The sequence below is a fragment of the Kwoniella mangroviensis genome (genome assembly GCF_000507465.2).
Source record: "Kwoniella mangroviensis CBS 8507 chromosome 1 map unlocalized Ctg02, whole genome shotgun sequence".
NCBI classification, from domain to species: domain Eukaryota; kingdom Fungi; phylum Basidiomycota; class Tremellomycetes; order Tremellales; family Cryptococcaceae; genus Kwoniella; species Kwoniella mangrovensis.
Window position 1 is genome coordinate 2043253 of NW_027062534.1, and position 16405 is coordinate 2059657.

At 45.9% G+C, this 16405-nt stretch overlaps 6 protein-coding genes across 6 annotated transcripts; 4 read left to right on the top strand and 2 right to left on the bottom strand.

Moving 5' to 3' along the window:
* Positions 1-356: 356 nt before the first annotated feature.
* I203_105872 (uncharacterized protein) lies at positions 357-2081 on the top strand (the record flags this gene model as incomplete). Its single annotated transcript, XM_019145022.1, has 7 exons — positions 357-447; positions 512-603; positions 678-900; positions 957-1130; positions 1186-1613; positions 1686-1897; positions 1967-2081. 7 exons carry the CDS (start codon positions 357-359, stop codon positions 2079-2081), a joined length of 1335 nt encoding a protein of 444 aa, XP_019006357.1.
* A 477-nt stretch (positions 2082-2558) lies between these two features.
* On the top strand, positions 2559-3718 carry I203_105873 (uncharacterized protein; the record flags this gene model as incomplete). The annotated part of the gene is made up of 4 exons (XM_019145023.1): positions 2559-2596; positions 2684-2825; positions 2916-3064; positions 3220-3718. The coding sequence occupies 4 exons, from the start codon at positions 2559-2561 to the stop codon at positions 3716-3718; spliced, it is 828 nt and encodes a 275-aa protein (XP_019006358.1).
* Positions 3719-4083: 365 nt separating this feature from the next.
* On the top strand, positions 4084-5265 carry I203_105874 (uncharacterized protein; the record flags this gene model as incomplete). The annotated part of the gene is made up of 7 exons (XM_019145024.1): positions 4084-4171; positions 4255-4375; positions 4456-4631; positions 4693-4729; positions 4803-4883; positions 4965-5048; positions 5193-5265. 7 exons carry the CDS (start codon positions 4084-4086, stop codon positions 5263-5265), a joined length of 660 nt encoding a protein of 219 aa, XP_019006359.1.
* Positions 5266-5401: 136 nt separating this feature from the next.
* I203_105875 (uncharacterized protein) lies at positions 5402-6767 on the top strand (the record flags this gene model as incomplete). Its single annotated transcript, XM_065517854.1, has 8 exons — positions 5402-5433; positions 5505-5584; positions 5661-5797; positions 5866-5954; positions 6047-6080; positions 6160-6239; positions 6301-6424; positions 6492-6767. The coding sequence occupies 8 exons, from the start codon at positions 5402-5404 to the stop codon at positions 6765-6767; spliced, it is 852 nt and encodes a 283-aa protein (XP_065373158.1).
* A 548-nt stretch (positions 6768-7315) lies between these two features.
* Positions 7316-8035, bottom strand: I203_105876 (uncharacterized protein; the record flags this gene model as incomplete). The annotated part of the gene is made up of 4 exons (XM_019145026.1): positions 7316-7343; positions 7423-7531; positions 7591-7896; positions 7981-8035. The coding sequence occupies 4 exons, from the start codon at positions 8033-8035 to the stop codon at positions 7316-7318; spliced, it is 498 nt and encodes a 165-aa protein (XP_019006361.1).
* Positions 8036-9450: 1415 nt separating this feature from the next.
* On the bottom strand, positions 9451-15715 carry I203_105877 (uncharacterized protein; the record flags this gene model as incomplete). The annotated part of the gene is made up of 9 exons (XM_065517855.1): positions 9451-9485; positions 9559-9663; positions 9745-9938; positions 9997-11793; positions 11846-11905; positions 11955-12082; positions 12137-12345; positions 12400-13687; positions 13742-15715. 9 exons carry the CDS (start codon positions 15713-15715, stop codon positions 9451-9453), a joined length of 5790 nt encoding a protein of 1929 aa, XP_065373159.1.
* Between the last annotated feature and the right edge of the window lie 690 nt (positions 15716-16405).

Consider the following 16405-nt stretch of genomic DNA (forward strand, 5'->3'; position numbering starts at 1 on the left):
TGTTGATTGTTGTTCTGTTCAACCTTAACAACGGCATCGCCATCACAGCAATACTCGAGTACAACAACAACATCACTCGTACTTTCCCACGATCACATTCTTGAAAACAGACTGATCTTACCCCGCAAATCCACCACGTGCGAGTATCCTTTGAGGAATGAGATGGGACAGATGGATTACGATTACCCCGCATTTGTCGATGGCGCAATAAGCTTGAATTCCAAAAAAGTTGAACACCACTTTGGTCATGGACGATTTCGGAATCATCACAATATATAAGAACAAGGGGCATCTCACAATAATGTTGTTGTCATTCTCCCTCTTCCAGCTAAAAAGGCAGAAACACATTTGCCACCATGTCCGTCCTTCACAAATCTCTCCCTTCGCTCGCTAGATTAGCGTCCACCTCTGCTGCTGGAAAGCACAAGGTCGTCGTCATTGGTGGTGGTGAGTTGGCTCGGCTATCCGAGGTGTCTACTGAAAATACTGATACATGGTGAATGGGTACTAGGTGCTGGTGGTCTCGCTGCTGCCAACCAGATATACAATGCTTTCCAAGCTCAAGGCAAGACTCTCGGTGATGGTGATGTAGCCATTATCGACGTGAGTAATCCCGCGATCGGTGAAATCCAAAGTGATCAGCACGATCGATGCTGATTCAGGTGAATGTCATATAGGCTGCTAAGAATCACGATTACCAACCAGGATGGACCATCGTTGGATCAGGGCTAGCTTCAAAGGAGACATACAGAAGATCACTCGACTCGTTGATCCCCCAGCAGTTCGCTCATATCCCTCAAAACGCCTCAGGCTTCGAACCTGGTGCTAATCAAGTGGTCCTCGCCGATGGAAGCAAGGTCTCTTACGATTATCTGGTTGTTGCCGCTGGTATTCAAATAAGTGAGCTGAGTTTTGCTTTCTTATAGTGAGAAGTTTCAAGCTGACTGTATGGGTAGACTGGGACAACATCAAGGGACTCAAACAAGCCATCGCCGATCCCTCCAAATCTAAAGTCTCTACTATCTACTCTTACGAGACTGCCGACAAGACATGGGATCTGGTGAGAAACCACAAGGGAGAGGGAGAAGCCATTTTCACTCAACCTTTCGGTGTCATCAAATGTGCAGGTGGTGAGTTGTCGCTTCACGTCTGATCGATCGCAAACTCATTCAAGTATCTCTCCAGCTCCCCAAAAAATGGCATACATGGCCGACTCATTCTGGAAATCCCAAGCTGAAACTTCCAACAACCACTCAACCTTCATCACCGGTATGCCCACCATGTTCGCTGTTCCCCATTACTCCAAGGCTTTGGACGCTATCAGACAGAAGAAAGGTATAGATGCATTGTTCAACACCAACTTGGTAGAAATCCGACCAGACGAGAAAGTAGCCGTGTTCGAAGTAGTTGCTGGTGAAGGCAAGGGAAAGAAGATTGAGAAAGAATACGGATTGTTACATGCTGTTCCTCAGATGGGTCCCTTGGATTGGATCAAGAAATCTCCATTGGCAGACTCAGTAGGTTGGGTGGACGTAGATCAAGGTACTCTTCAACACAAGAAGTATGAGAACGTTTTTGCTTTGGGTGATTCTTCTTCTCTTCCTACTTCCAAGGTGAGTCGTCGTTTCCTGCTCTACATGCTTTTGAACGCCAAGTATTGATCTTGATCCTGACTATGTCATCAGACCGCCGCTGCTATTACCGGCCAAACCCCCGTCCTCACCCACAACCTCGTAACCCTTATGGAAACCGGTAAAGTCGGTGATGCGATCTACGACGGATACACTTCCTGTCCCTTGTTCACTGGACGAGGTGAATTGTTACTTGCCGAGTTCAAGTATGGTGCTCAGAGGAAAGAGAGTTTCGGTAGATTCACCGATCAAGCCGTTCCCAACAGGTAAGCCCAACTTAACCTAGACCACTATTCAGAGAGGTCCCTGACTGATGGCTGTGATGGGCTGGATAGACTCTTCTACCACCTCACCAAAGACCTCATGCCCCGAGCTTACTTCTCAAGAATGTTGAAAGGCAACTGGTACGGCCCAAGAGGTATTTTCCCTCCTCAATTCTTGCCTTCTTAGATGGAGTCGTTGAGTTGAGTCGGAAGAGACTTGGCACGTTCGTCAAGTGCAGAGGGACGGATCAAAGGATTATCGTATTGAACATTCGAAACATCTTGCTATCAAACTTGTAGACAAAATAGAGATGCAATGGAAAATTGTCGGTATGCTATACTCTACTCTCCTCATCTTGTGGTCGGACCTTTCATAAGATCCATAGAGCCTTTACTGACACTTTATCACAATGGAAATACTAATGATATCTCCGCCAACCCCGGACGACGGACGAACGTTGATGGACCTTCTTTTGTAACGCTCAAACATCGCGTTCTCCGCTAAGAGCTGAAAGAATTTACTCCAAAGGTGGCTATTGAGGTCACACATCAAAGAGATATAAGAATGCATCAGTCCAAAGCAATCACTCATCTATCACATCATTTCAATTTGCATTTGTGCCTCAAGTGGATATTTATCTCAGTGACAAAAAAGTGATTACAAATGTTATTATACTTAGTCCGACACGGCCAGACCGAACAGTAAGTTCCTCTTTCATCGTTCAAAGATAGACATCGAACTGTGTTGGGAAATATCGTGTTATAAACTCATGTGTACGGGTGAACTAGGAATCAACGAGGTATCGTTCAAGGGAGACTGGATACGTTGTTATCGGAATTAGGAAGAGAACAAGCCAGGAAGTTGAGCGATTGGTTGAAGTTGGTACCATTTACTGAAGCTTGGAGTAGTCCGCTCAAGAGGGCTGAGGAGGTGAGCAAATTTGCTCTGTCCAGTCGTTGTGAAATGTCTGCATCCACGGTGGCTGACACTATATTAACACAATTATCTACCAATGAACAGACCGCCAGAATCATCTGCTCGCAGCAGCCCAGGGCGAAACTCCGAATTGACGAAAGACTCCAGACTAGAGGAGCAGGTGACGCTCAAGGTAAACCATGGGATGAAGTGAAAGATATATTCGAAAGCTTGAACCCCGAGTCGGAAGCTGCGTAAGTAGGGATCTGTATACACATCCGTAGAATTGACTCTCCCTTGTACTCTCTTCCTATCAATTCAAAGGGGACCGGTGATCGTCTATACTCTGAGATTAAGCAGTGGCTCGGAACGGTAATAAACAAGCTAAATCAAATTACTCTCCATACAGCCTTTCAGCAAGACTTCACGATTGGTTATCAGTCCTCCTGTCTACTCATACTCCCTCGGCGTCCCGTGCAGCCACACCCGTATCACCTTTGACTCCCTCTTTCAACAGTGGACCAGTATTGGAACGCGCTCTAAGCTCTATCAAGGGTCTTCCACGACCTGGGATCACACGAACTGGCTCAGTTCAAACTAACACCTTGAGCAACGGAGTGGTCTTAGTGGTGACACATCAAGAATGTCTAACAAATTTACTTGACATGTTAACATGTCCTGCACCTTCGACGACGAACGATGAGATGATAAAGAAATCACCTATAGATTTGCATGTACCCGAGCATGTCAATTCCAGTAGTGCGGATGGAGATAGACAAGTGGGCAATACCAGTGTGGCGATCATCAGAGTATGGTGGGAAGATGATGCAACCGAGGGGAACGAGTTGGTTCCTCGAGGGAGACTCGAAGCTTGGGGGAGTGAAGAACACCTGCAAGGTGATGAATGAGTGAGAGTGGACTAACAGGGCATGACAGCGAGTCGGAAATAGGGGGGAGAGAGACGTGTACAGGGAACCGTGCTATGATGCTCGTCATGAATACCGTGTCCTGTATTATCCTTTGATGCAGGAAGGACGACTTATCCTCCACCGAGGAGAACAGCAGTAACTGAAAGAAATTGATTGATACCCCTTGGAAACTGTTCCTTTGTACATTTCAGGTAAAATATTGGGTTAACTATCTATAATAAACATACTTTAGTCGAGGGATTTCCCATCCGAATAAATCATTTAATGCAACACCTATCTCGAAGGTGGTATGACCGCAAGCCCAAAATCTCAATCCGTCACTTACGATTCAGAGTTCAGCCAACATGTCAGGAACGTTATCGAACGTAACTCTAGATGACAGCTCGCCAGCGATCGTATATATAGGGGATTGGGACGGTAAAATTCATCAGGGTGAGCAAATCTTGTTGAAATTAGGACTGTTACCGGCGGTCTTCGGGGTGTCTGACTGAATATGAATGACTGGTGAAATTCAGGTGATCCACTGGTATCTCAGTATTCAAATATGACATTCCACGCCTCTAACAAGTTGGGCGATTCGGCTAGTTTTCGCTGGACAGGTGGTCAGCTTTGGTTATTCGGTGCTTTCAGAGCCAAGTGAGTTGTCGTCATCTTCGTGTCCGGATCCATACAGCAGAAGATCCTTTTGTCCTTTCGCACGCTCATATTCCAACCAGCCACGGCTGGTTTTCCGTCACTCTGGACGGAATGGAAAAACAGTATTTTGATGGTCAGAAAGATCCCGATGCATTCCAGCGACTTATGTTCCAAAGTGGTGATCTAGAAGTTGGGGAACATGAGCTGGTTTTATTGAATGAAGCAGACCATGAGAACAAGGACCCGGCACTGTCTTGTAAGTCTCTCATCATGCGTGGCGCAACAGGAGAAGGTCAAGCTGATGGTATTGAAAACAGGGGTCGACCTGGATTATATTATCGTACAGGCTGATCCGTTAGTGCGATACTGAAACCTTGGCTGAATCCGTAGTTCGACAAGGAGCTGATCCTTGGCTTGACTGTGACAGAGCGCAATTCGACCCGTCTTCGAGTAGTTTCTCCACCGTTAACATGATAACCACCGGAACACCAAGAGTGCAAGCTGTGATGTGAGTCGTCATCTTATCTGATTCCGCCATAGCACTGCCTTCTGCTGGAAGAGTATCTTTCTAATTCAACGATCTTGCTAGGCCGCCCACTGGTACCCCCAAACCCGTTTACATATCACAAGCTCCCGGAGAGCCGACAATGGGATTGACAGGAATTTTTGAATTGTTCGTACTATTGCTGTGCTACATAGTTAGATAGCGATGCATAGGCTGAAGATGGAGTCGTACATTCTGGACAATAGCTTACAGCTTTGAGGGATCAAGCAAGCTAGAACAGAACGTTAGGCTGATACCTTCGGCACGATGCAGTGTTACGGGGAAAGATCCGGGTTTCCCGTCGGAGATCTCACGGATGACCTCAAAGTTCCCCGTATATCGTTAGGGGCCTGTTAGAGTGACCATCAAGTCTCATATTTTGAAATATGTACATATATATAGCAGTGGATCTCATGTAGATCTTCTCGTTTCTCAGCTCCGTCACTTACAGACGATACTATTAACTTGACAAACTTATCAATATGGTCACTGATGAAAATGGAAGAAGACTCATGTGAGTGGTCAATTAATTATACGCGGGCAGTTTGAGGTTACTGATCGACCTGTCGATTTCGCCACATTCAGTACTGGTTATGCGCCAAAGTTGGGATTGACCTATGCAGGTATAGTCTGCTATGGCTTGTTAGCAATAGCATTCTGGGCTCGTGAGTGTCCTCATCGTGTACCAGTCTGATCTTATGAACAGAGACTGACTTTGAGGTGACTGTCATGATGGATTAGGATTCTTCGCTCACGGAAAACAGAAGTACATGTTGACATTATGTATTGGTACGACCACTATGGCGATTGGGTTCGGGATCAGGATAGCCATGACGAGTGAACCCGATCGACTGGGTCCTTACATTGGTACTACCTTGGTAAGTAAGCTTCCCATCCCGTCGTCGACCTCTGCATTTCGTTTGCTTATATAGTATGATTACTACAGTTCACGCTACTCTCACCATGTACATTCCTCGCCCACGACTATATCATCTTACCTCGACTTGCTAAATGGCTAGACGCCGAAGATGAATTGTTCATGCGAGCAAGTAAAGTCACCAAGATTTTCATATGGAGTGATGTCTTTACATTTTGGCTTCAAGGCGCTGGAGGTGGCTTGAGTGCAGCCCAAATGGAGTTAATGCAAAAAATGGTCTATACGTGAGTGACGCATTACGGCCTTCTAGACCGAACCGCTCTGCAACTGCACCATACTTATATGATGTTTGGTGGTTAAAAGGCTGCTCTGGCCGGTCTGGTCCTTCAATGCTTGTCCTTTATACTGTTCATGTGTCTCGCAGCTGCCTTTTGGCGCAGGCTGTAAGTCAGATCAGACACTCGATGGTTTACAACAGGACTGACTATGCTCTTCTATGACCAGTCGACGATCCCCTAAATGGACCAACACGCCCCAGAACTCACAGGGTTATGTTGTCCATCTCCGCCGATTGGAAGATTGGCGAATGATTCTGTACGCTGTGTTATGGTCCGGTATCGGTATCATGGTGAGTCTTCCTATCTCCCTATATATACCGGTAACAATTGACTGATTATTTCATGTCATCTGCTTAGATTCGATGTATTTTCCGAGTCATCGAGTACGCCCAAGGTTTCGAAGGTACATTAAGAACTACCGAATGGGTATTTTACGTCTTCGATGCTTTACCTCTCTTCTTGGCTATCGCCGTTTGGGTGTTCGTCTGGCCACCTGCCATCATGAGGGATCAAAATGCCTATTTCGCAACTGTGCAGACGACTTCTTCACCTTCCCAATACCCGTTGACCGTCAGAGAAAATCCTCAGTGGAACAACGACGAAGGTAAACACGTTCATGGACAGTATGCTTAGGACCACCGCGTCAGACATAGCACCGTCTTACCGCCACATTCACAAATGAAGAGGAATAAGAGTCCCTGAGGCCATGAACGATCGAGAGTAGTTAGATCCACGATATACCCTGATAAGCTATGACCCAAATTTCAAAATTATAGAAATGTCCCCTGTTTTACAGTCATGCCAATAGAAGAATGAAGCTATGTTTATATTTCCATATATGTATGTGCATGTATATACCAAAACTATAGATGCGAATCAATTCACACGAGCTTTCCAAAGCTGACCAAGGATGATGCGTTGAGCCGTTCCTATTCTGTGAGCATTATCTGACTACATGTGTTCTGATTGATTTTTTCCTGCCTGCGTCTCTTGCGCTACCCTTATACACAAAAGAATGATCCTGCATTCTATGATAGTCTATTCTATAAAATTGGTAAGTATATATATATACATTAGCCGTGGGTCATGATCCAATTATCTACGGGAACTTGTTGAATGAAAAGTCGAGAGAAAGCGAAGCGAGTATTCTTCTTTCCTCGGTATGAATTGTAATGGAATGTCTATTCGTACTTTCGTATTCTGAAAGGTCTATAAACCTCGCCCAGTCAGCATAATATCATGAAGGAATGACCGAAGGACCAGGTCTAAACGGATGTCGATAACTCACTGCTGTGGTGAAGCATCACAAGCCGATACTATCCTTTCGTACTCAGCCATAGCCGAATCTTCGTAAGAAGTATCAGGCCAAGTCTGATCAATACATTGAGCACATTGGACTGAGACCATCGCCAAATCAGCCGCTGTCCACAGATCAATCAGGTATGTGCGAACTCACGAGTAACCAATAGGCCCTCAGAGGAGCATAAAGCCTCTCTCTCGGATTTCGCACCTTCGACTCTTTGCATTCCGCAGATCTCAGTACATGAGTCGTCTGATGGCGGCGATGACGAAGATGAGGATGAGGACGATGATGATGATGAAGAGTCCTCTTGTGCGGTGGTGGAAGATTCAACTTCAGCTTGGAATTCCGGTGTCATAATTATATCTTTGATCCTCTCGGGAACTACTTCAGATCGCTTGTGAATGGCCAGTGGATCCTTGGCGAATAACACAGGAGCAACATTGGGTTCGGCAATTGGGGCTAAATAGATCAAGATACGTATAATCAGCATTGGTCGTACACTCTCACGTGAAGAAGCGTGAAACGATGAAAGAGGATACCTACCTGAGAAAGCAGATCCGAAGAGACCCAAGGCTAATAAGAAGGTGGATGTTCGCATTTTGTCTGATTGAGGTGTGGTAGTTCGAGTTGTCGAAAGGAGTATGAGTGGTAAGTGATAGATCTGAGATACGACCAGCCGAAAGATTGTTTTGTTGTAGAGATGAGTTATATGTTATATTATGTGAGTAGATCGATCAACGATAGAATGTACGAGTTCAATGGTGGGTTGTGATTATTTCAGCCTGCTAAATGAAATGAGAAATGGAACTATAGAGTAGTCCACTAAATCGCGAAGAGACTAAGAGAAAGCGAGCTAGCGCAACTCTGCTGAGAAAGATTGAATTGAGTAAGGATGGTTTTGGTGAGAAACAGGAACAAAATGGGTAAAGGAATGATTGACTGATAGAAGAAGAAACACAACCAAAGATAGATCGCAGCTTCAGTTCCAGTGTCTGTTTCATTTTGATTTTTCTCCTTTCTGGTATCTGGTTACTGCAAGGCATGAAGACGCGTGGATTGGGATTAATCAAGTTTGCTTTGGAAAATCAAGATTTACATACTAACGCTTTTCGTCTTTCGAAGGATCAATCGAATCGTACCTTTTCTTTGTTCTTTATTTCGCGACGAACCGCACTTCTACCCTTGAAGGCAGGTGATATATCCCTTCCGATAAGACAGCAAATGACGTGATGCAATTGCTTAATTCTCTTCTCTCACCCTGAAAGACACTGTAGTCTACCACCTCACAGACTGCGAGGGCCGTGCAGAGAGAGGAACAAAGGAAAAGCAACTAAGCCCAGGTGAAATGGCTGTGAAGATGACAGAAACGCCACTACTGAACTTTATTTGGATGACTTCCGTTACATATCCTTATTCTCGCGTTTTGCCCTAACGGCTTCAAGTACATCGCCACCCGAATTCCTCAAGAATCAATGTTCTCAACAGCCCAGTCCGACCAGTGCCGCACGTTGGATGATTGGAACGGAGGGGATCATAGACGATGGGTGTGTCCGAACGTCTTATCAGGAATCGCGCTAGTTTCACGGTTCAGCCTCAGCAAGGTTTTTCATTTCGGTTATGTATCATTTCACACTCTCCGATAAATATCTGGTAATGGAACACCACATTTTCTGTACTAAGCTTGCAATATTCGATGAAAAGATGATTTTATTAATCAATTATATTTGTATAGATGAAAAAGATCGAAAGATCAAACATGAAAACGACATGTCTATTGATCTATATAATATTTGAGTGTGAACTTGAGTACGAGTATATTTGTAGAAAGGAAAATCTAAAAATACATCAAGGAGACTGATATTGCTAAACATGTACGTGTGTATGTGTACTCTCTACAATCGTGAGCTCTTTCGTTAAATTTGTAAATAACCCAGAGAATGGTCCGATCTATTATAAGAGGAGTAAACAGAATATCAGAAAGGAAAAAAAAGTCAAAAGTTGAAAGAGTGACTATCAGGCACCCTGTGAAGGTGATGGTGACGGCGCATCTGAAGTACATAACGTGGTCGAATCAGCCATTGTTATTCAGACATGAGCGTTGTGAGAAACAGATAAGCTCACTTCTGAGATACCCTCCTTTCTCCCATTGACCTTGTTCGTAAACTTCCGCGGACCGCTTGACAGGATCCTCCAGTGCAGCCAGCAGTACTCTTACTCTAGCGAACTCTATTATACAGACCTTCAGCATGCATTTCATACCAGTTGACATGATGTCTATCAGACTCAGACTAGCGCGGATCAACTTACCAAGTGGTTTCAATAACCATCCATCGAAATGTTCAGCCAAATTCCCTCTATCAATCTCATACAAACTAGCCGAAACAGCAAAGATGGGGATCCTCCCATCCACACGTAATGGATCAATGTCGGTCTGAGGTGAAAGTTTAGTCTCGAGTTTGCGTATCTCCCGAGCAGCTTGTCTCCCATCCATAATTGGCATTCTACGAAGGATCACAATAATCAGTGAAGACCCTCCCTTTGTATAGTCATCATACTCACTGAATATCCATCAAGACAGCATCAAAATCCCAGTCATCCTGCAAGGCAGTGACGGCCTCTTGACCATTTGACACAGCTTTGACCACATGTTTGTCCATTTTCAATCTTTTCTGTAAGATCTGTGAATTGATCATATCATCTTCAACGACCATCACTCGTAGTTTGCTTTTACCATCTGAAGTCTTCTTGACCCGCGTCGATTTGGACAGATCTGGGCTCTTCCCTGCTGGAGTGTTAAGATTTGAAGTTGTAGAAGAAGCTGATTCTCGTCTAATATCATTTTGACTAGTGAGCTTGGGGTGGTCGATAGAAGCTTTAGGTGAAGGTCGATAGGATAATCTCCTAGATTCCATTCTGGGAGTATGTGAGATTTCGGGTGATCGACCCACTGGAGGTGATTCGCTGTGGACAGATTGATCCACATCCGCATCCACCCTACTGGGCTTGACAGGCCAAGAGGAATCCGTAACAGGGAAAGTACCAGGTCTACTCATTCTGTATTCGGCATCTTTGATACGTTGATCATCAGCGGCGACAGGTTCCTGCAACATATGACTATTACCGAAATCATTGACGAACGAATCGACTTCTGATAATCCTGATCGGAGCGATGCGACGGACCCTGAGCCTGAACTTCCCGCTCGGCTCTTGATAGCCATCTTGCTAGAAGACTTCGAATCTTTCGACGATGACGGTCGCCCATGATGAACAAGCATAGGTAGAGTGAAGAAGAATCGACTTCCTACGCCTACTTCCGATTCTGCACGTAATTGTCCATCTAACTGTTCGACTATTCGCGCTACTACTGCGAGACCTAGACCTAATCCGTTGGAAGATCCTCTCAACTCGTCCGCGCCTTCTAAAGTGACGAACATAGCCTCAAGTTTGTCAGTCGCGATACCACAGCCTGAATCACTGATAACGATCTCGATGGGTACTTGGCCGTTCTTGACAAGTTCTTGAGATCCACCCCCATCGGAAGAGGTATTTTGCTGGAGACCACAATACACTTCGATGAAACCTTTCTCGGTGAACTTGACTGAGTTCGCCACCAAATTAGAAATGACTGTCTTGATCTTTCTAGAATCCCCAATGACGTATTGAGGCAAGTTTTCGGCCATGATAACTCGGAAGTCCAGACCTCGTCTTGAAGATTCGGTCTGATACAAACGCACTGCATCAGTGAGCGATTGTCGGATATCGAATGGATCGTTGAAGGATTGTTCGTTTCCAGTTTCAATTCGAGTAAGATCCAATAGATCATGGACATGGAACAACAAAGCCCTCGAGGCTTGATGACTGTTCTCCAGCATACTCCTTACATCGGAGTCAATGTTACCAGATAAAGCCAATTCCAGAGTGTTGATAATTTGACTGAGAGGAGTTCTGACTGCATGACTTGTGTTGGATAACAAGATGGCGGTGAGTTGATTGGATGCCATAGCTGATTGTTTCTCTCGCCAGACCTGGATGAATTTACCATAGATAAGCGCCAAGACACCAGCTGATTCAAGTTGATCGTCCGTCCATGCTCTGCTCCTGCCTGTGACGATTTCAGACCAAGTCTTGAAGGATTTTCTTGGTTCTAAACTTGCTGAATCACCCGCCCTTTCATCCTTGTATGGTTTACCAGCCCATTGCACCTCACGAGCTTGACCTTTTCGTAAGAACACAATGAAATCCTGACCAGCTTTGGCGGTTAACGGTACGTAGAGCAATCCGGCTATGGTATCCTGAGCTCGTGGGAGAACCAAATCGGGGAAATCTCGCTGTATGTGGTTGGATGCTTTGCAAGTGCTAATCAAAGACGTTAGCGGTGATGACGAATTACATATGAGACAGCACTCACTCAAATCGCATAACCCGAAGATACTCAGCGATGGCCAACATAGCTTGACCTTGTTCATTTCTGCGAGATATTAGCTATGCGTCCATCACTACCTCGCGTATACACTTACTGTCCAAGAAGTTTACAACCGTCACCAATGACCAACAGCCCGGACTCAGCATCGAAGATTTGTAGCAGATCATCCGCGTTGGACACGATATAACCAGTAGGGTGAGATTGGGTAGGAATGGTGGAGATCTAACAGCGGTATCAGTATAATTTGAGGAATGAGAATGGTTGTCTGCGACTCACAAGCTTTCTCGTATGCAGTCGCTGAGCATAACTTAACCTTTCGATATTTCTCGATATGGAATCTGACAAGATTCGCATCATCTGTCTGACAGGGAAAGACACTCTCATTCCATGATGACCGTAAGAATGACAAGCGATCAAACCCCATAATTGACCGAATGCCATAATTGAGACAGACATAGATGATCGTACGTGCATATTGGCGAGATCTGAGTTGGGAGATGCATAAGCTTAATTCTAGTCACAAGTCATCATGAACTTACATTTGATATGGATCGGACTCATGGCTCTAAGATAGCAGTGTGTCATATCCAGGGGGGTATCTAAATCTTCTTTACTTCTCAAGACCATTCGTGCTGTTGTCTGACTTCGATCATATAACAGCCTAACTTTGTTGATCTTGTACAATTCTCTCGCCTGAGCTGGAATATCCGCAGCGGGGAACATCAACCCCTTGTATAGATCTGTGGTCTTACCCCATTCTACTAATTCCGATACTACCTGACCATTCATCGATTCGTCAAATTGATAAATTAATACTCGGTGAAATCGACATAGATCTTGGATGACTCCCACAGTGATCTTCAGGAACGTTTCCAGATCGGGTGCAGAACCAAGTTGGTCGTTTATTTGACCCAAGACAGCGAAAACGTCCATTGTACCTGTTGTACCAGCCGGTGGACCCCTTCGAGGACGACGAGCACCCCTGGCGCCTCTACTTCCCGATCCAGAATCTGTAGACGATCCTCCATGTTGTCCCGTTCGTCGCATACGTTCTAGAGCACGTAATGGCTTGGCGTGATTCGTGGTACTTTCAATGATCTTCTCGATGGGCACTTCGAATTCGAGTCCATCCAACCCCATAGGTTTGGCACCAGGAGGTAACATCGATGAAGGATGACTTCCACTGGCCATTTGAGAAGTGTTAGGTGTCGACGAATTCCCGGCGGTCATGACTGTCGATCCGTCTGATCCTCTATGACCGCCAACTCTAGTGGTCGATCCTATAGTAAGAGATGATCCAGCAGAAGCTCCTCCTGATCCTGTTCCGTTGCTAGATTGATCACCGACACTCGCACCAGTGAAACTTCCTGATTCGGGTGTGTCGGAACCATTGGTGGAAGATAAGTTGGGTGGCTCGAAAGGTTGTATAAGAGGATTGTAGTCATCTCGCTCCAGCTCGAATTCCAAGACGATCAAATCAGGTGCCGGTATCTCAACGCCCTTCTCGTCGACTTGTTTTGTTGCTTTACTCTTGGGTCGATGAGCAGCTACCCAACATGTCCATTCTCTCCTTCGACCATTGACGCTGCCAGTTGAAGTGGCCGATTCTTCGTCTTCTTCAGAATCATCACTACCAGGTTCTCCATAACCTGACAGCAAGAATACCGAGGGGCCTTCCTCTTCCACACTGCCTTTACCTCCTTCAGCAATAGGTAGATATTCGAGGTTATCTCTCAATACATCTTCCTGGTCAATGGTGAGTATCCGAGTGAAACAGTCAAGCTTGAACAGGTATTTCGGCGAGAGACCAAGGAGTTCAGTCGCATTCTATTCAAATTACAGTCAGCTTGACCAATGTGGATCTCCAATCGATATACCTACCTCAGATACCTGTCGAACAGTGAGAACGCCAGTGTCATAGTCCTCTTCCAATACCATCAACACACCGAACCCCTGAACCGCGCCAGGTGTAGTGATGGGTTCGTCTTCACATCTCCTCAATTTCCCTTCTCGTCCTACTACCACATGATGTCCATCGTTATCCGATACATGTTCGAAACGGAATGTGACGATTGGTTCGGAACCATCTTCGCTGGTGGACGCAGTGAATTCATCCTTCTCATCTTCTCCAGAAGCCAGCGCTCGTTCGCTCGATGCTGGTGCGCTATTTTCTTCCGTGTCTTGGGCCCATTGAACAGCTTCGGCAGGTGTCGGACCTGTATTGATACCTAGTCCATCACCTTGACCAAGGCTAGACATGTCCGATACTTCCTCTTGTACTTCTGGCACGGGCGAGGGGGTAGGAGCATTGGGGTCGGCCATGTTGACCGTACGTGCCTGTTGATTGATAAAGTCTCTGACCGACTGTCGAGTGGTGGTGGCGTGACCTTGTTGACGCTGCTGTTGTGCTAACCTAGCTGCAGTGGTGGGTCCACTAGGTCCACCTTTCCCGAATGATCGAGAATCACCAACCGGATGTCCATGACTGCTTTTCGTGCCAGTACCGGAACCTTCTCTCGTACCATTGCCTTCACCTCCAGTACCTGTACCACCTGTTGAAGTGAAAGATCCAGCCTCACCTAGCCTTACTATTCCACTGAAATCGTTGATGAGCGATCTCATACCGGATTCATCAACTTCCAAGCTAGTTCTCGATCCACTTCGCGTAGATGTCCTCTTCTTCTCCACCAGATCATTCAAAGCATTTGCAATGGCATGCCGAGGTTTGGGTTGTTGGAGTTCTGGTTTATTGTCGTGTTGAGGTCGAGAAGACGATTCTCCATGACCTGCCGAGGAGAAGTTGGTGGTTTCACCGGCATTGCCTTGTTCGGCTGGGAAATCTTTGTAATTGACCGATACGGGGGTAGTTTGCGGCTGACCAACGGGAGTCCTATCTTTTTGGGGTAATCCACTGCCTGCCCCTTCCGCCGATGGATTCACAGGTGTATCAGTCCCAGTGTCACTGGCATGTTTGACAGTTCCTGAACTACCCCCCGTTGCCAGACTGGGTCTGTCAGTCGTAGTCGCTTTTGAGGATTCATCTTCAGCGCTTGCCCGTCGACTACTCGGAGCAGAATCGTCTTTATACGGTACTGAAAGATCTGAGGGAGGGAAGTTCGTGGTCGTAATTGGAGTTGAAGGGGTGGTCACACCCTTTCCAGGTGTCGTATTAGTGGGTTTGACATTGAATGTCGCCGAACCTTTTCCTTTATCTTTAGGTTTTTGATTATCGTTCTCGTCCTGCTCCTGTAACATCTGAGCAATCGTCTGGATTCCGGCATCGTTGTCGGCCGTTATCGAACTTGTGGAGAATCGTCGACTATCCTGTCCACCATGTCTTGGTGCGGGACCCCTAGCATCGCTGGATCGAGACTGGACTCTATTGAGGGGTGCGCCACCAGACGATTCTCCAGTTGGTTGATCTGAAGAGTTCAATCCTTGGAATACCGATCTCATTGGAAAGACGAAGCTGTTATTACCATAGGTGGATGAAGGACTCAAAGGGCCGGCACTGCCCATTGAGGGTGAGATGGATGCACTATATCTGGGACCATGTCCCTCATGCGTCGGTGTGGTAGCTTTTCTATTTTGACCTGGCCCTGAAGAGTTGGCAACGCGCTGAGAGGGCGAATCAGGTTTCTGAGATTGTCTATCGGTTGAGAATTGACCAGTGGCGTATACTGGCCTGGCAGGCATGGTCACAGACTGAGGACGTTGCGATCTGCTCGAGTTTGAGGATGGTACGGAATCAGATGAGTTTTGTGGTGTGGTATTGGGAGTGGGACGGGTGACTGGTCTCATCGAGGGTATCGGTTGATCATCTGAGGTCTGATTAGGAGGTGGAGAAGACGACATGACTCCTGGTATAGCGTTAGCATGAGTTGCCTGAGAGGAAGCTGTTTGACGGAGATTGCAGCTCACTGTAAGCTCCTAGACGGTGAAATCAACGACCAACGTTGATATATACTTGATGATTATATCCCTGAGCGAACGGTCCTTCCCTATGAAGGTAGATGGTTATGCTTGCTAGCGATAAATCGTTTGTATTTGGAATGTTCTATCTGTCGAGACCCAATTCAAAGACTGCGATCGTGTGGAGGTTGGTGAGATCGAGCTATTCCTATACACAGATGCCTATCCCGTTCTAGATCCTTTTACCTGTTGTACTCATACGTCGTATGTATCTGTATCTAGCAAGTGATCCGATGATATGTACAGTGACTATGGCCAATCGATACGATGCTGGATGTTCGTGAATGGATGGAAAGGCGATTGTGATTGTATAGTTGTATTATTGTATGATTGATTGCTCCACTTGTTTCTGCCTTTCGATCGTTAATCTTGATCTCTCTATCGATTAACCACCCTTGGCCGTCCTTGAGCTTCTTGGCCAGATGAAGAATCTCCAAGATAATCCAATCTATCGACTAAAAGAATCAATCGAATAAAGACAAGTAGTACAATACAATGCAATGGGATGATAGGGATTATAATGCGGCAAAAATCAGATGAACTGTTCAGTCAAACTGTGATCTATGCAGACTT